This window comes from Anastrepha obliqua, chromosome 2, assembly GCF_027943255.1.
Source record: "Anastrepha obliqua isolate idAnaObli1 chromosome 2, idAnaObli1_1.0, whole genome shotgun sequence".
In the NCBI taxonomy this organism is placed as follows: domain Eukaryota; kingdom Metazoa; phylum Arthropoda; class Insecta; order Diptera; family Tephritidae; genus Anastrepha; species Anastrepha obliqua.
This window is the reverse complement of record NC_072893.1, coordinates 172700-196353: the sequence shown is the minus strand read 5'-3', so window position 1 is coordinate 196353 and position 23654 is coordinate 172700. Positions and strand designations below refer to the sequence as shown.

The 23654-nt window shown below is 35.5% G+C and overlaps 1 protein-coding gene across 1 annotated transcript; it reads left to right on the top strand.

The window, feature by feature from the left end:
* Positions 1-870: 870 nt before the first annotated feature.
* LOC129239419 (homeobox protein B-H1-like) lies at positions 871-21321 on the top strand. The gene is made up of 3 exons (XM_054874889.1): positions 871-1718; positions 16821-17049; positions 18431-21321. Exons 1-3 carry the CDS (start codon positions 1049-1051, stop codon positions 19071-19073), a joined length of 1542 nt encoding a protein of 513 aa, XP_054730864.1. The 5' UTR covers positions 871-1048; the 3' UTR covers positions 19074-21321.
* The last annotated feature ends 2333 nt before the right edge of the window (positions 21322-23654 follow it).

Genomic DNA, 23654 nt, shown 5'->3' with positions numbered 1-23654 from the left:
CTGTAATATCTTTCGATGAAGTCCTAAATACCACATGCTCAAATTTGTTATTTTATTATTACAAATATTGCGCAAAAAATACAATATCGCGGCTAAAAGTTATTTGTGTGTGTGATTATATATAAAATAATTTAATTATATAAAAACAAATTCAACATTTAATTCTAGAAAGATTCCACTGCTAGCAGAACGATCTTTATAAGCATTTATTTCTTATAATTTTATAGCATGAAATTTCACCACATATGTATGTATGTACGTACATGTAGATAAATTTGGGTGTGTTTCGACAAAGCGACTGAGAGCATCAGGATTTCCCCTATCGTATGGTAAACTCAACACTCATTTCTGTATACACAGTAATACACGAAATAAAGTTGTTTGCGCTTTCTTTTTAACTAAAGGATGTAAAATATGGAATTAACATTCCGTATATTTATACGCACCCACAGAAGTAAATGCCCACACGTATTTACATGTATATTTGGGTGTATGCTAAAAATACGTTAGTGGGCTTTGATATAAGTATGAATGCGTGTGAATAAAATTCTGAAGCGCGCGTAACATAAGCAATGAGAACATCGAAATATATTGGAAGTAGACGGTCGTGTAGGAATTGAGGCGGAGAGAGCGCAAAACATGGCGGCGTGACAATTGGTATGAGTGAATAGGCAAAGGAGTTCGTAACAACGTGCGAGAGTACGACATTTATGCAAGCGAGAGCAATACATATGTAGATGTGGTCTAGCATCCACCACACTACTAACTGGTTTCCCCCACCAAAACTCGAACGGCAGTTGAGTGAGATACTTTTGGTATAGAAATTTTTGCAGGTGCGGTTAGTCTTGCTTTGACGGTAGTAAAGAAAGTTAAAAAATCGCGGACAACCGTTTCGAACTTTTGCAGATTGAAAAAGTGTAATTAACACGATTAAACTGGTTTTTATGGGAAAATATTTTAAAGCAACAATTTTCTAATATTGAAATTATAATATAAAATACTTAAGAAAATAGTGTGACAGTTTTACACATATTTTGGAAGTGTGGAAATGAAAGATTCAATGACAATAATAACTCCTTCGCCAACATCCGCTAGTGGTCAGCAGCAAAAAATGTCTAATTTAAAACCGAACCGTTCGCGTTTTATGATTAACGATATTCTAGCTGGTAGTGCCGCCGCTGCTGCTGCCGTTGAGGCAGCTAACGCAGCCAGTGTAGCGGCGGCTGCTGCATTCTATAAACATCAACAACAACAACATATAAGCAACAACAATCTCAGCGGTAACAGCATTGGAGCTCCGCTGTCGTATACACAGCCTTCACAGCCAACACTGGAATCTTCAATGCATGTGCAACAGCCTCCGCCACCACCAACTGCACTAACACATCACTCTGCACATTTGCAACATCAATTGCAAATACATCATTCCCGAACCCCACCAAATACCCTAATACCATTGCATAATCAAGCTCCCGTTAACGCTGCGGCAACCGCTGCAGCGGTTGCTCATAAAATTCATTTTCCCGTCGGCACAACACAAATTGGCTCAAATGGCCTAAATGTGGCACAATATGCAGCTGCCATGCAACAACATTACGCAAATGCTGCTGCCGCCGTACGCGAACTTGATAACAATAGCGATTACCAGGACAACGACGATTGCGACAGTGAAGTCGGCAGTGGCGGCCACCTGGACGACAACAGTGTTTGTAGTAATGGTGAGGTGAGATTCAGTTTATGTTGGGCGGGGCGACCGATAGATTTTGAAACATTTAAGTAACATTCATTGGTCATAGAGCAAGTAACACAAATATTCATAAATTTATTTCGTTTCTTGCGGCAATCGTCAATCGGTAGGCAATGGCGAACCTTCGAGCTTGTGTTTGCAATCAAAGAACTTCTTATGAAAATCGTGTACCGTTCGGAAACAATATGAAACCCTAAATCGAGCAAACCGAATAATATTATTGTAATAGCAATGAAGAATACTTGTAAATATTAGTCGGTCATAAATATAAAATATGTTTGTCTGATTGTGCTTGTAATAAGTAAACATATCAAGTATCAGCAGGTATCAGCATACCTATGTATCATATATGTATATATAAGCATATTATTATTTGTGCTTTAAACTGTATCGGAATATCTTTAAAAACGTGGCTAAACTGGGGAAAAGTGATGAGATGCGATAAAGCTGCCACAAATGTAGGTATGTATGCGTGTCTGTACATACAAAAGTTCTTAATTTTTTCGGTATGCGTTTTCCTATTTCTGAAATCGCCCAAATCCATATAAAAAAGCAGGTGCCTCCCGGTACACCTCCGACTGCCATGAAAAAAAAACACATCGAAAAAAACCATTTACCCACAAAGAATTTTGTTTGAATAAAACATCACTTCGCGGTCAATTCTTCTTCCCTTAACTTAGTCACCTACATCAGTGTCGAAAGAAATGTAGAGAGTAACAAATTACTATTAATTACTTATTTGCGCTTTATATTGTTTGTTGGTTATCGCAAATTATTTATTCAGATTTTATATCTATAATAATCAGAACTTCGCTTACGTGCGCTAAGTAAAGAATAGTTAGAAGTAAAGCAATCTGAGAACAAATATATTTGATGGAAGGTAAGGGCTATATAGTTAGAAATAAAGCAATGTGGGAACAAATATATTTGATGCAAGGTAAGGGCTATATAGTGGAACAAAAATAATTTCCAATCAAGTTCAAACAGTTTTCCATGCATTATCAACGATGCGTGTAAGATCATTCGGTTCCTTGATAGCAAACTAAAATACACAAAAACTTTGAAATCCGGCCAAATTCAAAATATGATCTGATTCAGGCAAATCAAACTTCAATGTGCCTTGGTTTGATTTTTCAAGCTTGGACCATAATAGTTGTAGTTGACAAATTTTTCTTAATCATACGTTTGATGCATTCCATAGCAAAGCACATTACATACGATAATTAAAACAAAACGCATTAATTTGCTATCCTATCTATAAGTATACTTAAAGGGTGTTTTTTTAGAGGTTAGGTTTTCAAGATGAAATAAAACGTATATAATTAATTAATTAATGTTATGGCCAAGAATTTAGCTTTATTATAAAGATAAGGGTTTGCCATTATGTTTTAAAAATGAATTCGGGCAAGTGGCCGCCGCGGCTGGCTCGAATAAATTCCAGCCGAGAGACCCAATTCGACCACTTTTTGCAGCAATTGGGGCCGTATGTCAGCAATAACGCGCCGAATATTCTCTTCCAAGACGTCAATTGTCTCGGGCTTATCTGCGTAGACAAGCAACTTCACATAGCCCCACAAGAAATAGTCCAGCGGTGTTATATCGCACGATCTTGGAGGCCACGCCACAGGTCCACGGCGCGAGATAATGCGCTCACCAAAAGTTTCCTTCAATAAATCGATTGTTGCGTTGGCTGTATGGCATGTAGCGCCGTCTTGTTGGAACCAAAGGTCGTCCACATCAACATCGTCCAATTCAGGCACGAAAAAGTCATTAACCATGGCTCTATAGCGCTCTCCATTGGCTGTAACATTATGGCCGGCTTCATTTTTAAAGAAATATGGACCAATGATTCCCTCTGCCCATAGAGCACACCAAACAGTGACTTTTTGAGGATGTAACGGCGTCTCAGCAATGGCTTGTAGATTATGTTCACTCCAAATGCGACAATTTTGCTTATTGACATACCCATTCGACCAAAAGTGAGCTTCATCGCTGAACAAAATTTTCTTGTGATACGTCGCGCGAACCGAACCGTTATTTTCGTAATAAATTTGCACGATTTGCAAACGTTGTTCAGGTGTAAGTCTATTCATTATGAAATGGCAAACCAAACTGAGCATAAATCAAGTGACAGCTGTCAAAAAGACCATCTACGAAAAAAGTAGTGCCAACTTGAAAGCCTAACCCCTAAAAAAAACACCCCTTATATGCATATGTACATAAAATACATATTAAGGAGGAAATTTAATTCAATTCGATGTGACGGTGATATTTTAGTTTTATGTTGGATTTTATATTTCAGTTTAATTTAGTTTTTTAAACGGTTTAAAACCTGAATAAAAAACCGAGATTAATAAAAAACCGATTTGCTATTATATTCAGAACAGTTTACTACTTGAAATTGCTGAAATAGTATTCCTGGTATGAAGTAAATAGTTTTAAACGATTATACGAATAGCAAAAATTTTATTTTCTTAGACCGATGTTTTATTCCTGATACACAAAAGACTAGCACCTGTTCCCACTATTTTGCGCATTGCTCCCTATGCCGATATTCTCCCCTACGTCGAGTTGTTTTAGCATCGGATGTGGATATGAATTTTACAGTACCAGATATATGGTCTACTGGTCTGTGCACAGGGTACCATATGTTTAAAGCGCATATGACACAATTTGTCATTTATTCGTACTGCTTTCCTTTCCTGCTTCTGCCAGCGGAACTAAGCTGTTCGCCTCCGCCAGTTCGGTATCTTTAATTTTTTCTTTCTTTATCTCTCTTAAACCAATTTAATCGATCTCATTTAACTATGTCCAGACTTTATTCATTCCTAACCCCATGTCTAACTAAGCTTTGCTTGCGGCACGTCACGATTTCCGTTACGTTAAAATGCCTTTTTTGTGCTAATAACACATTGAAGAATGGTGATAAATGTTATAAGATGTAAGTAAATGTAAATATAAAATGCTATTCACTTTGAGATTCCATGGCAGCCCGAAACCAAATCTAAGAGACAAACAATTCCCTATACTACATAATTCATATTAATACTTATTATAGTATATATAATAATTTTCGAAAACGAAAAACCATAAACAGAAATACGATAAAATAGTAACATTCCACTTGTGAGTTGAACTTTTAAAAAATAATCTATTTTTTTGTAATTTTATTTATTAATTAATTTATGTGTTTAACGTTAGCTCTCTGTATGTTTAGTTGTTAATCGATTAGTGAAACTAATAGAATTCAGGGTTGGATGCACTAATCGATTATTATAATGGCATTTTCTCACTATTTTGAATGTAACGTTTGACAAACAAAAGGGCACCGTTTATTAATTTTTATAGCGTTAAAAATTCATTGAGAAGTTCAGGTGAGATGATATTTATGCAGTACATCTAATGTAAGTGTTTAGGGCAGAGATATCGGAAAAACACCCGATGTAAAAATAGTCAATGTATCGGTTTTTTTTTTTTTGTTTTTGAAAACTGACATTTCGTCATATAAAATGAAATATTGTTTTAAGTTATATCTAATGAAATTGATAACATACCTGCCATCAAGAGTTTCTCAAACAAACCTGAAAATTAAGGGAGATTTTTTGTTACTCTCGACTGATGATACATTTTTTTTGTTATTAAGGATTCTTAAGTATTTTTTAGCGTTGTACAATTGCAACGAGTATAGTGTCGCTATTTGCTCGCCATAAGGTTTGCTACCGTTTTGCTTTTTAATCGCCTTCTAGAAGAATTAAGCCGAAGTAAGCTGGATGCTGCGCCGTTGACATGGTTTTTTAGACGCTGTTTGTGAACTATGGCTAATCACGGTGAAGGTCGCTATTCCTCATATATAAGTAGTATGGCACATTTACTATGCTAAGCAGGATTTTGTTTTGGACGGAGGTGATGTATTTTTGACTAGCGCATCCCCATAATTGTTTACCGTAAGTCCAAACAGGACTTAGTGTTTGCTTGAAAATAAGCAATTTGTTGCTTATTGATAAGCTTTAGCACCTACCAATGAAGTAATATAACTTATTTAATTTCAAGTAAAGCACTTCTCGCCTCCTCGACGCATGAACGGATTGCGCTGCGTTTTCTGAAAAATTTTAATTTTTATCGTTTCAATAGTTTTACGAAAAAGTTGTTGACCATTTCAAGCATGTTAGCACATTTTGTTGTAAAATAAAATGTGAAACATTCTGTCGATGTACATTTCGATGTATCGAATCAAAGAAATACATACATAGATGAATTTCGGCCACAGACATCCCTAGTTTAGGGAATTTGCAGCATCAGCTATTTTATTTATGTCTTCGATTTCTACTGAAGCCCTTACTGTTCTTTCATCTCTTTTCGACTTTGCTGACAGACATTCAGCTGCCATAAACGACTGGGTTGGTGCGTGACTACCATTCAGAGTACGTAGGCTCGAATCTTCGTGCGTTAATCACCAAAATAAAGAAAAAATGTTGTCTAATAGTAGTGGTCGCCACTCGACAGGCAATGGCAAACCTCCGAGTGTATTTCTGTCATGAAAAAGCTCATCATAAAAAAGGCTGCCATTCGGAGTACGCTTAAAACTGGAGGTCATCCCTCCTTCTCGGCCACACACCTAATAGAATCATTTATTTTTTTACTTTGTTCAACTAAGCCGATACTGACATATTGCGTATTTCACTTTTAATTTCACTCAAAGGAATAATATTTCTTTCCGACTATTCTGCTTTAGCTCAATCCAAATCTTTTCAACCCTTTGTTTTGCTCTTTGTGGCTCTTTATTCCGCACTGGAACTTTAGGATACATGCCCAGAAATTCAAAGAAATAATGAAATTTGCATATTGTTAACCCATAAATAAACATGCATATGTATATACTAAGTACGGTAGCCGTTGCAGGCGAATGGTTAGTGCGTGACTACCGTTCGGAAGTCAGTAGGTTCAAATCTACGTGCATGAAACCCCAAAATGACAGAACAAAGTTTTCTCTAATAGCGGTAGCCCGTCGGCAAGACATGGCAAACATTCGATTTTATTTCATGAAAAAGCTCCTCATAAAAAACCATTTGCAGTTCGAACTCAGCCTAAGACTGTAAGTCACTCCAACAACATCAAGACGCATACCACAAATATGAGGATTATATATATATTTATATATGTATATACTAAGTAGAGTAATAGGCATAGGCTTATGTTGAGAGTATTTTCGCACCATTCAAAAAAACTTTTTTGGTTACGGTTTTCAGAAGGACCAATCAAAAATTTTTTTATGGTGTCGAAATGCATATTCTGAAACTCCTATTAAACTAATTGCTTAAAATTTTATTATAGCTTGAGTCTGAAGAGGTTAATTTAAATATGGTCCGAATTTTAGACGCCGGGTTATTTTTTAGGAAATCCAAATTATTTTGATTATTCCTTTGGTCTGAAGCGGATCATTTTGTTGGGAAACTCAACGGTCTTAAAACTTTCTCTATGCGTTTTGCAGTCAAGTATAGTGATTCTTCGATACCAGTACTTGCAAGTAAGTACTCGATACTTTTTCCCCGAAGCAATTACTTGGTATCGATACTTTTTTCCCGTATTTGTTATATGGCAAAGCTACATGTTAATACGTTCACATATAATAGCTGATCTACTTTTTCGTGCTTAACCCGTGCTTTTCGTTTTGCAGTCAAGTATAGTGATTCTTCGATACCAGTACTTGCAAGTAAGTACTCGATACTTTTTTTTTTAAAAAGCGAGATTTCCCATACAAAATTTCTATCCCAAAATCTGAGATTAAAAAAACAAGCATAGATAATAACGATACTAGTTTGACATACAACCCTGTGTTTTCTATGATATCGATTATTATTATTACGAATGTAAGGAGAAACATCAAAATAAAAATTAAATTAAATGGATGTCGGCAAAGAAAACAGGTCTCTAACCATAATTATAATAAAATGTTTGTTAAATATTATTAATTATGCATTCATTTTACAGAAAAAAGCGTGTGTCCATAAACGTTTTGTCCTCTTATTAAATACTTATTATAAAATGTAATATAGAATTTCCCATGCGTATTGTTGCCATAATTTTTTGCAACCTCAGTAAACGTCGCATACGGATTTCCTCCAACTGTTTATGATTAGTAGCCAATTGTGCTATTAAATTAGCTATTCCTTCTCCTTGTATTTTTTTCATATCGGTAGTAATAATTAAAGAAACCAAAGACCCCGAAATATTCCACCAAACAAATTTCTATGAAGAAAAACCTCTCAAAGTATTGACAGCTGATTGTCAATTTTGCAGGTAATCTGCCATATGTGAACGCATCATATTACTATATATAACTGTCTTTTGTCATGAATTCATTCCATTATGTCAATGAAAGACACGTAAATTTCAATTTGGTATTATTTTTTCATGTTTACTTTTTTTTAACTTCTGCGTATAATTGATTTTATAAAGCTAAGATTTTGCAATGGCTCTATTATCTTCCGCTTGGAAAAAGGTCGAGTCGTGGAAAATATACCCAAAAGAGTAAGGTTATGTAGGTTACATGATAGCCGTTCGCAAAAAATACATAAGACTCATGATAAAATGGGGATATGCTGCACAAGATGGAATAACAAAAAGAAATGATCACTTCCATGTGATCTATTTATAAAACCCAAATTAATGTGTATTTAAAAAAAAATTAAAATAGACGTAGCGTCAATCGTGATAAATTCATCCGACTTCTTGCTATGGATGCATATGCATAGGCAGAAGATTTTCTTCCATATAAAAAATTTAGAGCATTCCTTATATTGAAGAAATGTACAATGCCAATCTGCCATTTTTTTTTTTAATTTCCACAAAGTTTGAAACTTATATTTATAAAAAGAATCACTAAATAATTGTTATTTTTCCCCCGATATGCTTTTCACTTGTATTTTTAACACACTTTTATTAGGTTGGGTTGTATGTATGTATGTATGTATGTATGTATGTATGTATGTATGTATGTAACGGAATCTTTGAGCTTAATTTTCACTGGCTTCGACTTGAAATTTTGCATACCTATCAACCGATGACAATGCAATAATTTGATAAAAGTTTTCCATTATCCTTATTAGGATTGCCAGGATTAATATTTTCTTTTTTTTACTGTGGGCAAAAAGTAAGGTGAATTTGGTTGTAAAATGAAAAATCTTTATTTATTCTTGTAAATCAGTTTCTCAGGCTCTCTCCACGAAATAAGTTCTTCATCCCGATTACTTCTTTATCACGGCCGATAACTGCATAGCTTTAGACTCACAGTCGATAAGAAAGGAATTAAATATAACACGAATATATCGAATCATTTATTCACTGACTGCAATGATAACAATAATTTTCATTCATAATATTGTAAAAAAAAAATAGTTTAAAGAAACTAAAAAACACGCTTTTTTCCTAATCGAACTAAAAAGTAGAAAATAAAAAATAGTTTAAAAAAACTAAAAAACACGCTTTTATTGCTAATCGAACTAAAAAGTAGAAAATAAATTTTAATGACAAAGAGACCTATAATGAAGTAATAGCAAATCGAACGATCAGTCATAGTCAACTACCTCAGAACAGAATTATAACAAAAATTAAGATACAAATAGAGTAATTCAAATTAGAGTTAAAAGCGTGGGATGCTTGATATAGTAAATATTACAATCATTCTATTGGCAACTACCTATGTACAGAGGGTTATGAAAGTGAAGCAAAATGCATCCCACGCTTTTAACTCTAATTTGAATTACTCTATTTGTATCTTAATTTTTGTTATAATTCTGTTCTGAGGTAGTTGACTATGACTGATCGTTCGATTTGCTATTACTTCATTATAGGTCCCTTTGTCATTAAAATTTATTTTCTACTTTTTAGTTCGATTAGCAATTAAAGCGTGTTTTTTAGTTTTTTTAAACTATTTTTTATTTGTATTAAAAAGAAAAGTTAAGATTTTGTTTTCATTTTTTCGATCAAAAATAAAAGTTCAAAATTCGTTCATATTTATCCAGTCAAAAATAAAAGTAAAAAAAAACTATGCTTAATAACGCGCCAAACGGAGATTGTAACATCACAGTAGTTTTTAATAGTTCTTTTAAATAAAACATGATGTCAGTCATCGACTGGCATTCGTCGCATTCGGTTGTGTCTATCGCTTTCAGTTTGACTACAGTACGAGTTCGTTGCGTTTTTGCATCCCACCTTATTCTCTTTTGTGTTTTGTTTTTGCTTTTTCGCGTGTGACAAAAAAAAAACAATAGTTAACTGCTGCGGTAAGAAAAACAATAATTATGTCTCCCGCACTCGGGGACAACAGGTTTGCTGCCCTAGCAGCAAGCCCCCACCGTAAACGAAAAAAAGCACAAACAATTACAAAGGACCTGTTTCCAACACTACCTTGTTTAAAAAAAGAAAATCCGAAATATGTAATTGCAAGCACAATGGACTCTTCCAAGCCACTTAACGCCTTTTCTTGTTTTTTGGTTCATAAAGCGTTGAAGCATATCAGCGCTGATATTCTCAATATCTCTGAATTAAGAGACGGAAATTTATTATTATTTGTAAAAAACTCGAACATCGCTAACAAATTTATTCAAACAAAAAACCTTGCCGGTATCTGCCCCGTAAAATTTGAGTTACACAAGAACCTCAACTCGTCCAAAGGCACAATTTATGCTCCCTGTTTGAACTATGTTAATGAAGACGAAATAGTGGAGAACTTAAAAGAACAGGGTGTTACATCAGCATACAAGTTCCCTAAATATGTTGAAGGTAAGCCAACTCCTTCAGGAGTAGTCTTACTCACTTTCGATCGCTATCACTTACCTGAGGAAATCGAAGTATCGTGGTATACAGCAAAGGTGAAACAATATTACCCCAACCCAATGCGGTGTAAGAGTTGTCAAAAACTCGGTCACACGCTCAAACGATGTGATAAAACACCAGTATGTGTCACCTGCGCATACCCCCCTCACGCTGAAACCCCTTGTGCCCGCACCCTATGTGCAAACTGTTCAGGTGCCCACCCCTCCTCAAGCAAAACATGCCCAAAATTTATGCAAATGAAAGAAATCATTACAATAAAAACAGACAGAAAGTGCACTATTCGTGAAGCATTAAACATACATAAACAGCAAATACCAAAAAAAATAAACGAAAATTCTACCTCTTTCTCTGAAATGGTACAACAACCACAAAATATGCAAAAAGTCAATAGCCTTATTAATAACACCACAGTTAACCCAAACTCAAATGCATATAGCAACAATAACAACCCCACTTCAAATATATCCACAAACAATACAATAAAAAAACCCGATAATTCAATAACAAACAACAATGCAATCATTAACAGCACGCCTGAACCAAACGCCACCAACATAGCAGCACCGAACTCAACCTGTAGTCAAACGGCAACCAGAATGTTAGTTGAAGACTTCATCTCCCAAATATATTCCCCTTCTCATAACATATTTTCACTCCCTACTCTTCTTACAAACCCTTCCCACTCCAACCTCCCCACCAACTCTTCCCAATCTTCTCTTACTTCAAACCCTTCTCAGCCCGATATTCATACCAACTCCTCTCAATTCTCTCCCACTTCAAACTCTTCCCAACCCAACCTTTTCCCTTTTACTGCTACAACCTCTCTCCCAACAACTAACTCTTCCGATACACAGTAAAACATGAAGATATTACAATGGAATATCAACGGTCTCATTAATAATTTTCCTGATCTTAATATACTAATAAACGAGTTTTCTCCTGAAATTATTTGCCTACAAGAAACGCATATTCCACATAATAAATCTGCGTACTCACCACTAAAATATGTTAGTTACTATTACAATAGTCCAAACAACAACACTTGCAAACAAGGTGTTGCCCTATTGGTAAAAAAATCCCTTTTTCACAAATTCATCCCTATAGTATCCGATATTCAATCTCTAGCAATTGAAGTAGATGTAGGCTTCAAAATTACTGTGATTTCATGTTATATCCCACCTCACCAAGTTTTTAGCAGCAAAGACCTAATCCTCATTCTAAACTCTTTTCCACGCCTTTGATCCTATTGGGTGATTTTAATGGATGGAGTCCCCTTTGGGGATCATCCTCCACCAACAACAGAGGAAAAATTATTGAAGACGTTGTTCTCGCAAAAAACCTCATCATCCTTAACGATTGTTCCCCGACCCACTTTTCCACCCACAAGACTTTCTCCCACCCTGACATTTCCCTCGCCTCCGCATCCATAGCACCAAGATTAACAACTAAAACATTAGATGACTTACACAATAGTGATCATTTCCCCATAATAACTTCCGTTTCTTTACCACAAAGTTTTCAAGTTAAGCCTAAGCCAAAATTCAATACGGAAAAGGCGAACTGGGAAGCTTTCAGTGCTACACTGGTATCCTTAGCACATAACATACCAGTCTCTGCCAACGTAAATAAAGAAGCTGCGGCAATCAAATCTCTCATTCGGTCAGCTGCCAACGTTTCAATTCCACAGATCAGTACTAAAAAATATACAGCCAGACTTCCGTACTGGTCCAACTTGCTTTCCATCCTAAGGAAAAATAAGCAGTCCTCATGGACTCAATTTAAAAGAAACAGGACGGACGAGAACTTCATTGCGTATAAGAGACACAATGCCCTATTCCGGCGTGAGTTGAAGTCTTGCAAAAGACAAGCACTTGAAACTCTCACAGCTAAAATTACACCACAGTCCAACCCAAAAAAAATTTGGGCTGACATAAGAACTCTCACTGCCTCTTCCCAACCTAACCATATCCCATTTATTCATCTCCCAGTAGGGCCAGTTTATTCCTCACAAGAGATAGCTGAAAAATTCGCAAGCACCTGGTCAAACTACTCCCACAGCTCAAACTTCCACCCCGACTTCAAGAGAAGAAAAGACAATATAAGCGCCTTTAAATACCGTAACCCCTCCCCCTCCTCCGACAGTGTAGCAATAGATTCACCATTCACAATAGAAGAATACGATTTAACGCTTTCTTCTCTGAAGGGTAAGACTCCCGGTGGTGATAGAATTAACTACGCGATACTAAAAATATTCCTTCCTTCTTAAAATCCCGACTCGTTAACCTATACAACTCAATATATAGTCAAGGATCATTCCCTCAAGCGTGGAAAACTGCCGCAATTATCCCCATCCCCAAACCTAATAAACCCAACTCCCTCATATCTAGTTATAGACCTATATCCCTTCTCCCTTGCATGTCAAAAGTTCTAGAGAAAATGATTTCCCGGCGAATCATCTGGTTTGCCCAAAAAAATAACCTACTTAGCCCACACCAGTTTGCGTTTCAAAAAGGACTTAGTGTAATAGATCCACTTCTAATACTTGAACATTTCGCTAACTCAGCACTTGCCGATAGAAACCATGTATCTGTGCTTAGCTTAGATTTTGAAAAGGCATACGATCGAATAGGCTATCACAATGTATTGGAAGAGCTAAATCGTTGGAAGATTGGAGAAAAAATGTATAATACTATCAAATCGTACCTATGCAATCGCAAATTTTATGTTCGTGCTAACAACCATAAATCCCAAATCCTTCCCCTCTTTAATGGCATTCCTCAAGGATCACCTCTATCTGTCATTTTGTTCATCATAGCTTTTAATGAAGTTAACTCTATAATATCCAAACATCTGCATGTCGAACATTTCATTTACGCAGATGATGTGGTAATTTTTTCAAATACCAAAAATTTAGCAGAAGTTAAAAGTACATTTAGCAGTATCCTTGTGGACCTCGAAGTTTGGGCACAAGCTTCGGGGGCCAGTATTTCTATGAATAAAAGTTCTACATTCCATATATGTCGCAAGCACAAATGCATATTCCCACCTATATCCTTCTCCAATACCATAATCCCCCACACCAACACACTTAAAATATTAGGCATTATCTTTGATAAGCGACTAACTTATAAGCAACATTGTGAATACGTTAGGTTAAGCCTATTATCTAGACTAAACATAGTTAAATACTTATCCTCAAAGCACTGTTTGATACATACAAGTACATTATTAAGTATCACTAGGTCTCTAATCTTATCTAAAATTGACTTCGGTCTGGTTATATACGGACACTGCGCTAAAACTCATCTAAAGCGCCTAGAAGCACCTTACCATGCTGCAGTCAGGAGAAGCATCAGAGCCTTCCCCACCTCCCCCATAAACGTTACCTTAGCGGAAGCTGGACTTCCCACCATCTCAGAAAGGGTGGCCAACAATACAAGGACAAGTATTTTGAAGATAATTCAATGTAGAAACAGACTTTTGTTAAAACACATCAACTCGAGTACTCAAAAATTAAACAGAAAGAGCCGGGAATCAACAATCTCCATCATTCTAAAAGAAGCCGAAAAACTGGATATCATTGCTCAGCCAGTACTTGTGGAACCTGCAATACATCCACCGTGGGTCGTTCCCAACTCGATGATATTGAACAATCTATCCAAACATTTAAAAGATTCGACTAATACAAACGAATACAACCAGATTTTTCTCGAAACCATTTCCCCATTAAAGAAAGATTGGGAGATCATTTTTACCGACGGATCAAAAACCGACACCTGCACATCATTTGCAGTGACAAACGCAAAAGGTGTTACCATCTATGCCGGAATTTTGCCAAGATGCACTTCAATATTTACAGCTGAAGCAGCTGCGATACTTGAAGCAGTAATCTTTGCCTCCCAGAAATGTAGCAAGCACTTAATTTGCACCGATAGCAAATCCTCAATCGAAGCTATCTTAAACCCCACAAATGACACCCCGATGATAACAAAAATCCGCAATATAATTTCAATACACACAGGTGCAATCAAAATTATGTGGATTCCTGGGCACTCTGGAATAAATGGTAACGAAAAAGCTGACAAGAGAGCGAAAGAGGCGAATAAGGAACCTCTACACACATTTGACTACATCACTTGCAATGACATAAAGATACTAGCGAAAGAACTTGCCGCAGATAACGCAGCAACTAAATGGAACACTTTTCAGCATCCTTATAAAAATTTTAACCCCTTTGGGGAAAAAAATATCTACCCTCCATCTGCACTATGTCACCAAGCAAAAATTTTTACTCGACTGAGAATCGGTCACACACTCATGACACATGCCCACCTGCTCAGCGGCTCACCGAAGCCTACATGCCCTTTTTGTGGCTCCAACGAATTTACTACACTTCATCTGATAGATACTTGTCCTTCCCTACAAAATATCAGAACATCCTTTTTCTCAAGCATCAAACCATCGGAACTCCTCAAACAGACAACGGTATACAATTTAAATAAGATTAGTGACTATGTATCTAGATGTAAGTTAAGGCTATAAGACACGCTGTCATCTTTATTATACTAATAGCCGAAGGCCATAGTAGCCAGTGCTTTAGCTCTTTAAGTGGAATAGTTATTTATAATTGTTACTCTTTTAATAAATAAATAAATAAAACATGATGTATTGTGGTGACAATGTAAACCTAAAAAATTTAAGTAAAATTTCAACTGTAACATTTGGGCGAAAAAATATAATAAAAGAAAAAAATAAAAATATATAATATTTGATTATTTTTCATGAAAAAAAATATATTAAAATATTTTACTCGATACTTAAATTAACGCGATATTTATTCAGTACTCGATGCACTGCTCTGATATCAGAAAAAAATAATTTGATAACGAATGATTACTAATCAAGTGTAAATAATACTTTGTGTACATATATAATTAATTTCAACGAAATAACCGCATCTGATAAATGTTTTATATTGCAAAATGCACTCGAAGCTTTGCCGGAGCCTCCCGTAAGCGACTGTAATATAATATTGGATATGGGAATAAGTTTCCGTCCTTTCTTAGCCAAAGTTACGAAATATTTAAACAATTAAATAATAAATGATATTATGTGAATTATGTGCCATTGGAAGCTTATTCCATTTTTCAGGCAGCATATGGATTCTTCTGATGAAAAATTCGAGTTTTTTTGATTTGATCCATTCATTGTGCCAGTTTGCGATGCTCTCGTAAGAAGTATACCGCTCTACAGTAAGCGCTGACTGCATTGATCGGAACAGATGGTAACCCGAAGGAGCAATGTCTGAGGAATATGGCGGGTGGGACAACAATTCCCAATTCCCAATTCAGTCCCTCTAAATATTTCTGGATCGATTTAGCAAGAGTGGCCTGGCGTTGCCATGCAGTAAAATCAGAACAGATGGTAACCCGAAGGAGCAATGTCTGAGGAATATGGCGGGTGGGACAACAATTCCCAATTCCCAATTCAGTCCCTCTAAATATTTCTGGATCGATTTAGCAAGAGTGGCCTGGCGTTGCCATGCAGTAAAATCAGTTTGTCATGCCTAACCATGCCTAGCCATTCCGGCCGCTTTTCTTTCAGAGCTCTTTTCAAACGCAATAGCTGCAGTCGGCAACGATTGCCAGTGGTGGTTTCAGATAGTTAAAGGAGTTCGACACACTTCTGATAACCTTCGAAGCATGAATACTTTTTCGCTGTTGATGGTCCTGGTTCACTTGGCAGGCTCCAATATTTTCGACGCTTAGGGTTATCATAATAGATAAATTTTTCATCGCAAGTGACCGTAGACATAAAAAATGATAAAAAGATAAAAAAGAATCTTTACGCTTCCAACGAATCTCAACTACTGCGATCGAGACCTCACATATACACCTTCCAATCACCAGTATATATTACTATATATAGTATATAGTACTAGAGCGAACTCAAGAATAGTACCAGCGACACCTCTTTCACGGGGGCGGAAACTTATATATTCACATACCCAATGCATTGTACAAATATATCGGAATTTATAAATATTTTATAAATTAGAAAATTAGAGATATCATTTTATTTGTGTTTATTTCATTGCATATACCTACTTTATATATATTTAATGCCAATTCCAATATTGAGGCTTTGCTTGGGTTCAATATGGTTTATTACACCTTCTGTTACCCAATACTAAAAAAAACTATTCTAACTAAATAAATTCTTTCTGAAATAATTACAGGTGCTAAGGACGAGGACGGGAACAGTGTCAAAAGTGGGTCTACTAATGACACTCATAGTTTAAGTAAAAAGCAGCGTAAAGCCCGCACTGCATTTACGGATCATCAATTGCAAACTCTTGAAAAATCTTTTGAAAGGCAGAAGTATTTAAGCGTGCAAGAGAGACAAGAGCTTGCTCACAAACTTGACCTAAGCGACTGTCAAGTTAAGACTTGGTATCAAAATCGTAGGTATGTTAAACATTGTCTTACAGTATTTACTTATATACTATTGAAATAATTATGCCGAATTACATATTTAAAATTACAATTAACTGCCTATATTTAAGAGCACTAGTGACAAACCAAACTGGGCTATTCCATCCGCCTATTATTAACTTCATCTTGGTCTAAGTCAAATTCTCCAAAGTGCCGATATCTGATTTGTTTCAAAATAGGGCACCTTCCTAAGAAACGTGCTATGTTTTCTAATTCGTTTAAGTTACAAAGAGAGCAGTTTAAATATATGTTGCAATATTTTATATTTCTCTAATAAATAATAATAACAAAATATCTGTAGTGTCCGAGATAAATAATATGGCATTTGATCTTCAAAATCCAAGAGATTTTATAATTTTGAACCGCATCCACAATTTGGAAGCGGTGTTCTGGCATTAAACGATTTATGGTGACTTCCCGAACCTTAGTGAACAGAAATGTCAACACAGTTTGCCATTCCCAGCTGTCAAACCATAGCAGAGGTAATGAAAAAATCTAAAAATTTACTTTTCTCATTATCCCCAAACTGATATATTTACATTCATATGTACGTATGTATGATGTATAATCATAAAATATCAAAATTTGTAAGATGTTATTATTTGCCCATATTTTAACAAATTTTTACAAATATATAAATGAACATATTGCAAAACATTTAATTTTATTGGTTTGGCTGAGCTCCTCCTCCTATTTGTGGTGTGCGTCTTGATGTTGTTCCACAAATGGAGGGACCTACAGTTTCAAGCCGACTCCGAACGGCAGATATTTTTTATGAGGAGCTTTTTCATGGCAGAAATACACTCGGAGTTTTGCCACTGCCTGCCGAGGGGCGACCGCTATTAGAAAAATCTTTTTCTTAATTTTGGTGTTTACCGAGATTCGAACCGACGTTTCGACTACGGCGGCTGAATAAAATATATCTATGTATTTTACCTGTAAATTTACATTGCTATTTAAAAACAAAATTTGAATTTAGTAATGTTTGAATTTGACGAATTTGGTGTAAAAATACCACCTCTCCCAGTTATGTATATAAAGTTTTCTTTGACTACTTTTGTCACGTTTTCTTATAGCTGGCCTATCAATGAGATAAGTTTGCGCTGGCCTTGAGAAAGCCTGAAGAGAATATTCTCAAATAATTTTTTGTAAAATCATATATAAGATATAAAATGAACACATTTATAATAAGTATTTTTGGAAAAGCAAAAATTTTATTTAACTTAAACATTATTTGCAGATAAACGTATTATTATATATGTATTATATTATATACTTATTTTATTTTAAATGTTTTATTGCAAGTTGTCCACTTACCAACAATCCTTTTTACTTTTGTATTTCTTTGTTATAGAACAAAATGGAAACGTCAAACTGCGGTTGGTTTAGAGCTTCTAGCCGAAGCTGGAAATTTCGCAGCTTTTCAACGACTCTATGGCGGAACGCCCTATTTGGGAGCATGGTCCTATCCAGGCTCACAGTCACCACACGGTGGCCCTGCCCCCTCGAGTATTGATTTGTACTACCGCCAAGCTGCAGCTGCAGCCGCAATGCAAAAGCCACTTCCTTACAATTTATATACAGGAGTTCCCAGCGTAGGACCACTTACAAGTGTGCCCGTATCTGCCACGTCACCTTTCTCACATCTCGCCGCTTCCAGTTCATTATCTTCATTAAGCAGCTACTATCAAAGCGCCTCAGTGGCAGCTATGGCTGCTGCAGCTGGCACATCTTCTGGTACTAATTGTATTGCTGTCGACAAGCCAATCACTTCACCATCATTAGCGGTCATAGCAACAGCAGCTGCACCCGGACCTCAAAGTAATGTGACGAATGATCAGCGATGCACATCACATTCTCCCACGCAGCAATCGCCTTTAAGACATTTTGAGAACGCTCGCTCTCCCAGTCCTACTCTTAATCCAGGAAGCCCACCAGGGCGATCAGGTGATAATTCGCAGCTCCAGTCTGACGACGAGGATCAAATCCAAGTGTGAGTTTGAAATTAGCCTAATTATTAAACGTTAAATACTTCTTCTTTTATGAATTCATATGCATGTAAATATAATATGTATTATAAGTACATACAATTCATAAAAATATATAATTTCATTGTAGGTAATTTTAGTAGGCCCATACGTTGAGGTACATATATTATATGTACATATACACATGTCGGTCTCTATTTTTTGGCAATTTACTCTTGTATTTTCGCTACTGTAATAAGTTAATCAATTATACATTCGCCGTTGCTGTTTACAAGCTATTCCCGCCTCTAGACCATTTTGTTGATGTCGTTCCGCCAAAAATCGCTTAGTCTGGTGTCAAAGAAGTTGTTGAGCCAGTTTTTAAGGTCCTCTTTGTTATCGAAGGTAACACCCTTCATATGGTTTGACAGGGAGCGGGAAAGATGGTAATCGGTCAGTCCAAGGACCGCAGAATACGGCGAATGCTGAAAGACCATCCATTCGAGCTCTTGGAGTGCGGTTTTGACGACTTGTGCAACACGGAGCCTGGCGTTGTCGTGAAGGAATATGGTTTGACCATGTCGATCAGGTCTTTTCAGTCGAATAGCCTTATTCACGCGGTTTAGCTGGGCTATGCTGAGAAGGCGACTTCCTTTGTTTTTTCGTTCATTCATGTAATTAGTTCATCCATATTAACCAATTGAAAATTGCGAAATATCCATTATACGATCTTTGATGGTCAAGTTGAAAATATTATAGCGTGCGCAAGGAATTACTTGATTACCAATCAGCTGCACCGTTCTTTAGTTTGGTGCGGACAAATTTAATTTTGGTTTTTCCGTGGCACCCGATTCCAGCCCTAATCATAACGCTGCTTTTATCGATTCCGGAGTATCTTCTATTTTTTACGAAAGGCATGCTAATAATTTTCAACCCATCTGGACTACCTGAATACTTTTTTGTATATTATCTTCTAAGTAATACGTTTCTCTCCAATTGCAATTCAGCCATTTTGTGTGCTTGCATTTTAACAACTTAGATTTTTTAAATGAGTAGTGTTTATTCTTAATACCGGGCTCAGCCGCGATTCCACGAGCAGTCATATATGAGCCGTCTTCGATTCGCCACTTCTTTGTTCAATTAATGAACAAATTTTATGTGGAGGCAACAACAAAGTCGAGTAAGATTCACAACTCGCTACATTCAATGTTGCCAACTCTCTTTTCTGATATTAGGCAAGCTTCATTAGGTCGCGCTCATAAAGGTAACCTTTTGCTGCTTTAACTTTGCGAATTCTCCTTTAGTGTTCCCCGTCGACAACACTAAGCGTGTTGACCGAGCACGATAAACTCTGTATACCTCTTCTTTCCTCGTCTTCAACTTTTCCCCGAGTGCTTCCAAACAAATGTAATTTTCGGGCACTCTTTTGCGATGCTGCCAACATATGTTTATTTATGCCAGTTGCTTTACCTATTCGCCACTCGCTAACGCATGGTGGATCGAAGACGGCTATAAATTAGCGGCTATTCCTTTTCCCTTTTACTTATACTACGTGAGCATCCTGGACTATGTCCTTGGGAAAGTTCATAACTTATTTTTTGTTTCTTCTTACAGTATTTGAAAACAGACACCTCCCAATTTTGTCAACAAAATTTTGTATCTCATTTATTTCATCAGTGGATCACTTTTTACCAAACCCATGCCCGATTTACAACTAAAAATATATCACATAATTTAAACTTCATTTCATGAGTAACTTAACCATTTTACGACGGCTAATATCACCGCTTTTTGCTTTCTAAAATTCAACTGCTCGTGTATGGTTCCAAAGAGTGGTATATTTTTTTCGAATGAATAATTTCGTTTTTGCATTACAGTTACAGTAGTTAAAAGATCAGTAATAGCTGAAAAATTTAGTTCTAGTTTTTTGGCGAATCTTATGTATGTACTATGTATGGAAAAGCATGTAAAGATTTCGCACAGAAAATGTGTACGAGTATGATACGAGTATTGATTAGGGCAAAATACGCCAAAATCTCCTATAGTGTTTTGAAACTTAATTCTTAAGGAAAAAACTTCTTTTTGTGTGAATTTGCAATATTGATAAAACTAATATAACAGTAATGATATTTATGTATTAAATGTATTTAAGATTTATAGCCAAGGCAATAGTGAAATAAGCGTAACTAAGTATAATAATTGAATATTTAAAATGTATAAGAAGCCTTTCCAATGTAAAGATGTATTTACTATATTTTTCATTTTATTTTAATATCTAAACTTAGCAAGCAATGTATCTTATGTAAACTTATATACGTATTAATCTATTTAAGAAAATATAAATAAAATAAAAATTCAAAAGTTTAGCATATGTATGTATGTTTAAGTAGTAAGAATTACAAATGAATGAAGTTTCATTTTAAATGGTTGAAGTATCTCAAATATGGAATCAGATATTCCCAGGCCGTGAAATCGGTGGATTGCATTCCTTAGCGAAGTATTTTGACTGAATACCCTGGTAGAGGTATAGTAATATAGAACTTGAGCGAAAATACCATATATCAGAGCTTTCAATCAGAAAAATTATTATCGAATGTTTGACAAAAAAACAACAAGGTTCTGACAACAGCTTATGTAAATGGGCCGAAGGAATAATATCTGATCATTTTAAATCTTGAATTCAATTCCAAGTATTTAGTTATAACTCAATAACAAGTGGATTTGTTTTTATATATAATTGTGCTCTCAAAAGTATCTTTTTTACTGACGTCGTGAAAAGAAGCAAAAAAAAAGATCTGCGAGAAGCTGTTTTTTTATTCAGAAAACTGTCTCCGGAGCAGCATATCTACACGAAAAGAGGAATTGTGGAGATCCCAGTACATGGACAGTTGGAAAACCTGCATGTAAATTCTGTGCAAATAAACACCATTCAAGGAAATCCAAGGGCCTACACCTTATCTCGCGCGTCGACTCCATATACTTCCTCGTCATCTATTCCAAACCCTTTTCTACTATTTTCACACTGGGCCCACAAATATTTGCACCAAAACCGATGCATCGCCCTATTCCAAGAGGTGAATGTTCACAGGAAGTACTTGTACAGTCCTTTAGCGAACTTTTTAGGCACAGTCAATATCAAAGAACTTTACTTATCATTTCATTTGAATTCTATTACTTTTGTCATTAAATTTTGGTTGGTAAGTCAACTGAATAAATTCGTCTAGTGTTTTGCAAGTTTTCAGTACAATACGGCGTAAGCTGTGCGGAGATATTGTTGTCCAAAAATTTGTGGTCTTCGAAGCTTTCACCAGATAAAAAAACTTGTACAGTAGTGGAGAGCCGTCCATGGGACGTACTAGCATTTCTCATAAATGTATCTTTTCTGTTTGGATTAAAGGCTTCACCATAAAAAGGAACGGATATCGAAAAAATATGAAATCTATATTACACTACACAGGTAAAAATAAAGCCAGATGTATAGCAAAAGGCCTTTGCAAGGTTTACAACAAATCGAAGAATGAATGCATTGCAGCAGAATACCAGTTGCCTTTAGCAAAAATGCCAGCGAAAAATTTTAAGTGATAAACAACACGAGGAATGTCAAAGGTGTATAGAAATTGAAATAGAAAAATATGAATATGAAATAAAAATATGTTGTTATTTAGTAAATAAAATACTCCTAACTAAACAATTAAAGAGTATGTCTAAATAAATATATACATAAAAACACATATTTATGTATGTATATTTTATTTTCATTTCAAATTGAACCAGTAAGTAACGAATGTGGGGTCTACTGGTAAACGATATGGTGGCCATGATCTACATATCGTTAATAACGATATCGTTAATAAGGAAAAAAGGTAAGTAGCAAGAGAACTAATAGTAATTTCCTAGTGTCTACTAAAATCGGTAGCCCGTATATAGATTGTATATTTTAGTTTTAAAAACAAAATATATTTGTCTTTATTTAGAACAACTTAACAACTAACAACTTAACAACTACTTTACACGAAGACCGTAAAAAGAATCAGAATAGGAATGAATTAAGACTGATGTTACATTATTATTTATAGCCTAATTTAGTCTATATTGCATATTAGCACGGTGAATAATTCTTTGGAATTGTTTACTGTTTATTTGGCAAGTGCCGGAAATGCAAATTCGGCAAAAAGATGAATTTATGTTCAATAAAAATATAAGTTGCATTATTGCATTTTGTATTAAACAATTCTTTGGAATTGTTTACTGTTTATTTGGCAAGTGCTGGAAATGCAAATTCGACAAAAATATGAATTTATGTTCAATAAAGAATACAAATTGCATTATTGCATTTTGAATTAAGCAAATCTTTGGAATTGCTTAATTCCAGACGGCACGTGGCGGAAATGAATAAAGTTTAGATTACGTATGTATTAAGGGGTTTAACTATAACACCCCCATCGTTAGTTTGAAGCTCCGACGAAATATGCAATATAGATATCTTTTTCTTTACAAAAAATATTATGCTTAAAGTAATTCTTGCAATAATTATTATTACATCCATACTTATGTTGATTATGTTTGAGTTTTTGTTCTCATATAATATTGTTTTTATGGTTTCTTCATCTT